Source organism: Morone saxatilis, unplaced genomic scaffold, assembly GCF_004916995.1.
Source record: "Morone saxatilis isolate NCDOM2014 unplaced genomic scaffold, NCSU_SB_2.0 Contig24, whole genome shotgun sequence".
Lineage (NCBI taxonomy): Eukaryota > Metazoa > Chordata > Actinopteri > Moronidae > Morone > Morone saxatilis.
In genome coordinates, this window is record NW_023339807.1 from 264,220 (window position 1) to 273,856 (window position 9,637).

At 39.4% G+C, this 9,637-nt stretch overlaps 1 protein-coding gene across 1 annotated transcript in view; it reads left to right on the forward strand.

Moving 5' to 3' along the window:
* The window catches only part of cnih4 (cornichon family AMPA receptor auxiliary protein 4), a gene marked incomplete at its 5' end in the record, with an annotated part of 6,552 nt that extends 3,593 nt beyond the window's left edge, over positions 1-2,959 (forward strand). The window contains 1 exon segment of the mRNA XM_035672424.1: positions 2,669-2,959. Coding sequence (XP_035528317.1) covers positions 2,669-2,696 — 28 coding nt within the window. The 3' untranslated portion in view covers positions 2,697-2,959.
* Between the last annotated feature and the right edge of the window lie 6,678 nt (positions 2,960-9,637).

The window sequence follows — 9,637 nt, forward strand, 5'->3', positions numbered from 1 at the left end:
CAAGCTGAAGGAAGTAGGATCACAACTGACATCACCTGAGGGGAGCCGCCAGGAGTTGCACCTGCAGAGAGAGATCTCCTACACCACCACAAACTGTTTGTATTCAACTTTTAACCTAACCGTGTTAGATCCCGAGTTACCCCCGTATAGGTGGTGCTGGACCAGCTCTCCGTTTAAAAGGGTCCGAGCCTCTTGCCTATGAGTATTACCCTATTAGGTTCAAAAAACTATTTAAGCTGGTGGCGAGGAGACACGCCTAGCTTCTAATTAACTGCCTTCATCCAAACACCTACCCTGCTCACTCTAGTGCAGCACCTGACCGAATAGCCCTAGAGTCAAATACCACACTAATCACGTCCGTTAACGGCAGCTCTCCTCTTATTGATCTGTGCACTTGTTAGTTGCTAGGATTATTTTTAGTGGCTTTTACAGTAAGCCCCAAGGGTCTGTTTAATTTATTTGGCTAGATTAACCTGCTAGAACCGTTAAGTTATTGAATACACTACCTAATAATCACTGCCTAATGAGATATCATAAATCCAATGTCCACAGTTTATACTTTAGCTCCAATGTTTTTTGTTTATTGCAAGATTTAGCAAGGGCAAGCATACAGCATGAATTGATTAAAAACTGATTGTTCACTTCTACTGATAAAAGTTAACTATGTTCCTGATATTCAGTAAAAATGATTAAAATTTCAAACCTTAATGAAAAGGCTTGTAGCTGAATGGTCAAATGTCCAGCTTGTAGAGAGAGAGGGAAGAGATGTATCAGCCAAATACAGTTCTTTCTTACCTGCCGTACTGTTGGTTGCTGTTGAAACTCCTGACTTTGTCCAAAGTCTGCAAAGTCTGATGTGTGTACGCTGTGTGTGGTCAACTTCCCCTTTCTTTCCGCACCAGACATGTCTGGTTGCAATACGTGCCTTTTCACCTAGTTACTCAACACTTCAACATGATTTGCTCTCTTGACCTTACTTTCCATAGTTCTGTCTTACTACTATGCATTTATACTCATTAATTATCAAATAATCAGTTACAATCATATAATCATGTTTCCTTTCATTGTTACATATTTCATTTTGTAATATAGAATCAACTTCAATCATTATACAGCTTTTGGTTATTATAATCTCTGTGCATTGCGTTATTCAGATGGAGAGTCCCTAATGCTCCGTTATATTCTTTCTCCATTACTCGATGGAAAGTCCTTTGCTTTCCAAAGTGGTTTTAGCGGGTCAGGGATCTCAACTTACTTGACACCACTAATCGGAAGGTTGTTGGTTCGATCCCCGGCTCCTCCTGTCACATGTCAAAGTATCCTTGAGCAAGATACTGAACCCCAATGCTGTGTCATCAATGAGTGAATGTGTGTGAAAGGGTGGATTGTGAATGTAGGTTAAAAGCGCTTTGAAGAAAGTCTGTACAAGTACAGGTCCAATTACCATTAGTAGGTCTGTTTCCTGCAGTATGACAGCAGAACTGTGACAAATATTTGAAAACATTTGGGAAAATAGGCTAAATTACCCTTTTCCAGTAGATTATTTTATTATTGACTTCTTGTTCTTGTTGTTGCTGCGGTTGCTGTTGTCGCGCTCGCTGTCCGCCTGTCGTTGCTGCTGTCGGCCGTCGTCACCTGGTCTTTTTCATGATCAGTCATCGATCATGTACTGTAATGTATTGTTGCTTTCTGTTGTTGCTGTACAATCTGTTTGTCTCTCTGTCGTCTCCTGTCTCCTCTCTGCTCTCTCTCTATCTCCTCTCTCTCTTTCTCCCAGACTGGTCAAGGCAGATGACCACCACCTAGACCGAAGGGTCTTTCCGTAGGTTTCGCCCGTTAAAAGGCAGTTTTTCCTTGCCCCCGTCGCCAAGTCTTCTCATGGTGGTACTGTTGGGTCGTCTGTAAAATGTTATAAGGAGTTCGGTCTAGATCTGCTCTATTTGAAAAGTGTCCCTGAGATAACTTCTGTTTATGAATTGGCGCTATACAAAATAATTGAGATTGAATTGAATGAATATGAATTTACTACTTAATCACAAACTATCAAATTTAATCTGCTCACCTTGCTGTTTTCCTTCAGTCACCCAACAAACAACTCGCATTTTCAATGTTTTCAACCCGACAATTCAGGTTTTTCTATGAGCAGGGTGAGGTGTGTGTGAGGAAGGCCTCATTGTTAAATGATGTAGCTGATTGAACCATTGTGGTTTACACAATGACATCAGCACTGCTGTTAAATATTCCTGTGTCAAAGAACCCACCACCTCTCTCAGTTCTTTGCAGAGCTTCGGGCAGTTGTCATTTAGATCAGTACAGGTAGGAGTAGAAATGGTAAATGGTACCTTGTACGTGGTTGATATAGCGCCTTTCTAGTCCTCCGACCACTCAAAGCGCTTTTACATACGTGCCACGATTCCACCCTTTTCACACACATTCACTCAGTGATGGCAAAGTCCATCGATTAGGGGACGACCTGCTCTGCCTCTGAGCCACAGCCGCAAAGGTGGGCCGCCACAGTCTAATTTAGTCTAATGAATACAGTCTAATTAATGGGACAGTGGTAATTGAAACCTGCAGAAACCCTAATGTAAGGAAACGTTTAGAAAGCAGCATACACTGTATAATATTTTTTTTTATTAACACAGATCTTTCTCCTCTGTTTCTCCAGCATGATCCTGGCTCTGATCAATGACTGAAGCACCCAGCAAGCTCTCAGGCCCTCTCCAGGGAGTGCTGTGTCCCCCTCACATCCTGCTCCTCTACTGTATGCATACAATCTTTCAGAACAGCACATCGCTGCAGTCTTAAAGAGTATTGACTTTGATCCAATATGTATATTTAAACATTAACACTCCAGTACCATCACAACAAAATCTCCTCCAACTGCTGTGTTATTGTGATGTGGACTGTAATTTATTTGATTCAACCTGTGTCTGCAGCAGTGAGTCAGTACAACAGCTTCCAGTGACTGTAAGAATGAAGAAATATGTTACCAAGCACAATACTGAGTCAGAGCATGGTCTTGGGAAAAGGCCATTATTGTCTCAAAGAGCTGCACGGTATGCTAAAACAATAATTTTCCAAATATTCAGTCATTTTTTTCTGGCAGATATTACGACAACTATTAAAACCCGGATCTGTTGGGTTCTGTACCAAACAAGCAAACAGTATGTCACTATAATGCTGTTTGTTTCACATTTGACCTTTATTCATCACTCAAGCTGTTCTATATCAGTGAACACTCAGCTGACTCAACATGTTGAATTGGGGGGGCTCTGTGATTGGCCAGTCAGTTGTGCGTTTCGCCTTTTTTTTCCCACTAGTCTTGTTTAATACTTTATAGTTGCAACCCTTACAATGAGACGATGAAATGTTTGACTCCTCGCTGTTCTTTGGTCGAGACCACAGGCAAGGTGTTTCCTCTTGCACAGGCACAGTGCATACAGATATGTGACAAGTTAACATATCAGTTAAATCCAACTTTAAAGCTGCAGTCGGTAACTTATATAAAAACAGCTTTTTGAAATTTGCTGACACTTCCTGACAGTAGAACATGAGACAGATAATCTGTGAACAAAAGCTTCCTCTGGCTCCTCCTAGTGCTCGTAATGGTATTTGCAAGAATCCACTGTGGCTGAATGAAAGCAACCAATCTTACTCAGAATCTGTCAATCATTCAATCTTAGTTACCGACTGCAGCTTTAAGTAATAATAACTTAAGTTACAATAAAAACAATCAACAAAAGGTAAATCAAATCTAACAAAGTCCCTACAAGGAGCTTTCATTTTGTGTTGGTTCTGGCGGCCCATGGACTAAAGACGGTTGCTGTTTCCTTCATTTCATTTGATTTTCAAGGTGAAACTGCCTGGTGGCAGGCAGAATAACTACATAGAAATAGCCATAGTCTTCTCACTAATGTTTGTTTAAGTAGATCATATGTGGGCCTTCAGTATTAAACTGAGAAGTAAAAGAGGTTACAGCAGTGGAGAGCACTGCCATAGGTGTACAGCTGGGTTTATCTGGTGACTCACATCCTTGTCATCATCCCCTCTGTCTTACCTGTCTGTGTGCCATGGTCTTGCTGTCTTTCTGTTATTGCTCCTACATGTTCCTGAACTCCTGCTGCTTTCACATGAAGCTTACATAACGTTCTGTTTGGTAGAAGGATCAAAGTGTTCTAAACAACATGTTGAAACCAGTGGCTTGTGATGGTACTGCAGCATAAAACTCTTGTTCTGAGACCTTATATGCATACTGTATGTGACCTGCCAGACTGACACACACACACACACACACACACACACACACACACACACACACACAAAAGCTACAGTCATATTTGCCTCAGTATGTGTATCATTAATTGTGATAGTCTGATCAGTCAGGTACGGCACAGAGTGAAAGACAATCACACACAGACACACACACACACACACACCCACACACAGTGTTTTGCCATATAAACGGTTGTTCTATTCAGTCTGAAATCATGATACTGTGTGTAAGTTCTGATGTTGTATTCTGACAGTAAGAATTTGAATCATGCTCTGATGTTTACTGACTTCAGCATCGAACACACACCGCATATTAAAGTCTGACATTCCCTGTTTGACTGTCTGGGAACAGTGATGCGTGTGTGCACTCCTACACTGTTATGTGTTACAGCCTTTTGTGTGAGCCATGTGCAGGTATTCTGGAGCCATTTCTCTCTTCAGTGTGGGTGAACTGGGAGGACTGCTGGTGAACAAACTCATGTCTGATATCACACTAAACTGTCGTACGCAGTGTTAAGTTTCTGTTTTTGGAAGGAAGTGTGGTGTTTCATAAATAAAAATCAAAGGCAAGTTTTTCGTCTTTATTGGATTTTTAATGAGTGGGTTCTAAAGAAGTGCTAACTTTGCAGCTCTTCACTGTGAAACAATCTATGAATTGAGACAGGATGGAAGGATAAATGTTTAATCATCTTTTTGAAGTGGAGTTGAGGTTACACCTCTATCGTGTTTCATTTAGCTGTAACTCCTGAATCTTTAATTCTTTCTTCGTGTAGCATTGAGCTGAAATCTTTGGCAACTATTAGAGAAGTCACTTTGGCTGTTTTGTTCCTTATGTTTTCCTCAATCCCCAAATGTAATGGGGATTTTTTTTTCATTTATGAGAACAAAAAGCTGAAAACAACCTTTCTAGCTGAGTACTATATACTGTACATGTAAAATGCTAAGGAATTAAATACATTAGCTTGTTAAAATTGAAATAGACATTTTCAAAAATAAAATCAACACATATAGGTAAGAAGGGGCTGTGGCTCAGAGGGTCTAGAACGGGTCGTCCACTAATCAGATCCCTGGCTCCTCTCGCTGCATGTCGAAGTGTCCTTGAGCAAGACACTCAACCCCAAATTGCTCCCGATGCTGGTCATCAATGTATGACTGTGTATTAATGATTAGTTTCCGTTCTGGTGATTTTTCATGCATTTTATGGCCACCATAGTTTATCCCTTTGAAGAGGAGTGAAGTGAGAGGATTTCAATCTGCAACTACACCACTATATGCTACTAAATCCTACACACTGGACCTTTAATAGAAAAAAAGTAAACATGCTAATATTATATTTACTTTTGTATATAAATGGATGTTTAAAAGTCAACTTACTCTTCCTCTGTCACCCCAGTTTGGGTCAAAATTTAACACATGCAATTAAAATAATGAAAATAACATAATTAATGTTATAGCTACACTTAGATCCAGATAGGCTTAAGTTCAATAAAAACGACATGCAACAGTGTATTGATTTCTAATGCCACCTCTAGGTATTTCTATTTAGTGCTTTACTAATGTGCTAAGGTTTTTGAGTTCTTAATACTAATTACTTAATTTGGGGGCTTTTCCATACAAATATTAATATATGTGATTGTTTGTGATTAAATCAGCCAATATTTGTGCCACGCCTTAAAGTCTCCACCTTAAAGACACCCCATGATCAAGACATAAAAAGTACAGATCAAGTGAGGGACATTTCAAAGTAAAGCACATTTTAAAACCCTGAATGCTTTATTTAAAATATGCATACATATCACTTCTCCTACAGAACAATACAGAACAGTACAATCACTTTTTGTAATAACATTTAAAATGTAAAATGGTTTCTGGCAACAACTGCCTGCAAGCAAACAAAAGTTCCTACTTTGGCTTCTTACAGCGAGAAGAGAAAAGAAGAGAAGCCTGAAATACTCAAGAAACAAACTAAAGAAAATCGCAGAGGCAGAAACTAGAACACCACATCTGTGTCTGAATCAAGTGTGTGTGTGTGACATCTATCGTTATTTTGCTAGCGTGTGTGTTCTGTGATGGCAGAGTTTGAAGCTGGTGATGGCTGTGATGTTGTCTGGGCAGATAAACAGGGTTCCCACTGTCCTGACAGTTCTGCAGCTATTGTCCAGGACAAGAATGCTTTTGGAAAAATAACTCTAATAAAGTTCTAAATAGAATCTGTAGAAGCAGTTTGAAAGAAGCAGGCTGAAATGTGACTTTGGCTGCATTGCAGTTCGTAAATCTCAGAACCAATTTCCTGTGGTAGCAGTTGTGAGTGTAAACTTGCAGCTTTATATTACAACAGTAGTGCAGTCATTTGGTATGAAGTTGTCAAAGAGTAGCTGTTTGAAACTGACAGGTAAAAAACAGGCGTGGGAACCCTGTGAAACATCCTGTCTGCCGTTTGTACACAGCCTCAGAATACATGCCAGAACATACAAATATACAGCACATTACATAGAACATCATATCAGGCAAGATTGTTCTTTTGACTCTCTGAAAGGAAACACTTTGTAGAAGCTCATAATAAGTTTATGTTACACTTGTGTACAAATGTGTTACCCACTGATTGTTAAAGATACACTCCATCATTCTGTTACTCAGTGTCCTGTGTCATAAGGCTGGCAATTCTCTCTTTTTTTTTTTTAGTAATGAACAAATCTCATGTACTGACCAAAAAACAATGAATGTATATAACTAAGTACTGTGCCTGTATCAAAGCCTGATGTAGCTTATTTGTCTGTTTGTAGGCTAATTACTAATAAATATCAGTAATTATATTACAGTTACCCCCCAAAACATAATTAGATATAACCTTAATTTTGTTGGAACCCTCCTATTGATTTGAAATCCGACCAATTCAATCATGAAGCGAAACAAGCTTGGAAGATTTAAACACAAGGAAAAACAAACTGAATTTTAAGTTAATTTTTGGGAGAAAGGACACAATTCCCAATTTTGTGGGGTAGCAAAAAAGTAATATAACTAGTAGTGTAACTAATTGCTGTTGGCAGGGAGTAATAAGTACAGTTATCAGTAAAAAAATAATTTTTTGAGTAAGGAGCCCAACACTGAAAATGATTAAGCCCTAGTGACTAATGACTAGATATAGTGTGATACAGAAGGAGTTTTATCAAATGTAAATATTATTTAATATCTTGAACATGTTAAATTAATGTTAAACTTATGAAATATCAACTTTGTCTACCAATTAAGGCATGGTACATGTGTAAAATCTAAAATATTGATTTGACCCCACAGGTTTTTTTGTGGTTCAACCAGAAAGAATTCTCTGGTGCTTTTCCTCAACGTAATAAATACAGCTGTAAATCATTATTGGGTTAAAAACACATCATTGAGACACTGTTCATTCATTACCATGAAAATACACACACACACACACTAGTATATTTTGACTCAATTCCACATACACCATCCTGCTGCTGTGGATGAATCCGCCGCTGAAAATAGTCCTTAACAAATGCGCTATTTGCTCCTGTTTCAGTTATGTTTATTAAGAACTACCGTCGGCAGCAGTTTCAGGAAATGACTGAACCAATTTAATAAGAAATGATATCTGTGAGCTGATTTATGTCCTCAGTAGGAACCGATGGGCTTGGAGCAAGTCACAAAGTATAAAAAAAAAAAGAAAGAAACACACCAGTTCCGGTCTTTTCATGGGATTTGTTGACAATATGAAACAGAGAATAACACCAGCCTTATCTAAAACAGTTCACAGTTGAGCTGGAAGTCTCTCTCATTAAATGTTACAGCTCCACTTGTAGGAAATAAAAAATAAACACAGTGAAAAATGAAACTTAGAACATGTAACAGCTAACCCAAACCAAAAGATAACCATATGGAGGCTGCTGTTGGTACGTAGACAGGTGGCTGCAAGGGAAACAAAGAGCCAATAGTGAAAGCAGAGCAAAGACGTAAAAATAAAGAGGAAATGTGCACTGACGGCATGATGGAAACTACACTCAGATAATCCACACTCAGAGGTAAGGGTTGACAGCTAATTTGAACTCTATAGGGTTCCACATACCAGCTGCTGTATACTCTCTAAGGCAGCCGAGCACTGTACTTTAACAGATATAGCAGGAGATAGTGCGAGTTAGCCACCAAATACATTGTCCTGTGCAATCCTATGCAACATGCTCATAAAACACTAATCTTTCTCTGGCTATAAGCAGGAAAGCTGAAGGGAATAAAATGTATTCTGTGTAAAAAAAAGATAACATAGAATTTGCATTTAAAAGATACTGTTCAAGGGGGTGTTACATCCATCCATGTTTTCTTGCAGGTAAAATCTCTTCAAAGGTTCAGGGGGTGAAAGAGGAAAAAAAGCTTCTTCATGTAAAGAAAACTAAGAACACACACCCTCCACAGACGCTGCTACGTCACAGCCTAGCACAAGTCAGTGAACTACTCATCAATAAATAATTTAGTTGGTAATAAATAAGAGGAAGTGGCTGGTCCTGGATGGTGCTGAGGGAACGGATCCAGGCAAGGAGGAGGAGGCTCAGACACCGCAGGACGTGGACCCCGGCTGCATCCGGCGGACTCAGCTTTCAATAATGTGACTGACATCTCTTATGCTGTGACACGGCACTGCTGGCCCCGCCTCCAGGAAGCAGCTGTCCAATCAACAAAGCTTTCCCCGCTTCATCCATTCAAGTGTCTACAGAGTCTTAATGCTCCTCAGGTCTACAGCAGCAGATCATCAGCTGTCCATGCTGCAACATTCTGACAGGACGGGAAGACAGAGGTCATGGTCATCATCATCATCATCATCATCATCATCATCATCGCCACCTGCTGCTTTAGACCTCACACGCACTCAGTCATGTTCAGCTAGAGGTTTTCCACAGGAGGGAGCAGATAGCTGTCAAGATTATCTGAGCATTCATTATCAGATCGTATATACATGTTAACGATAAATCCTCCATAAACACTAAAGTTAGTCATGGAGTTCCACAAGTTTGTGTGCTTGTATATGCTTTACCTTATATATGCTTCCCTTAGGCAACATTATTAGGAATCACTCCATTAACTTTCACTGTTATGCAGATAATACCCAGTTATATATATCAATCAAGCCCGATGAAATTAATCATCGGGCTTTAGATAATTAATTATCTAAATTACAAACATGTCTTAAGGACATAAAAACCTGGATGTCTGAACGAGTACTGACAGAAACTAGGAAAAGAGATCACATCTCTCATGTACTAGCTTCTCTGCATTGGCTCCCTGTTAAATTTAGAATAGAATTTAAAATTCTCCTCCTCACCTATAAAGCTCTTCATGGTCAGGCCCCTTCTTA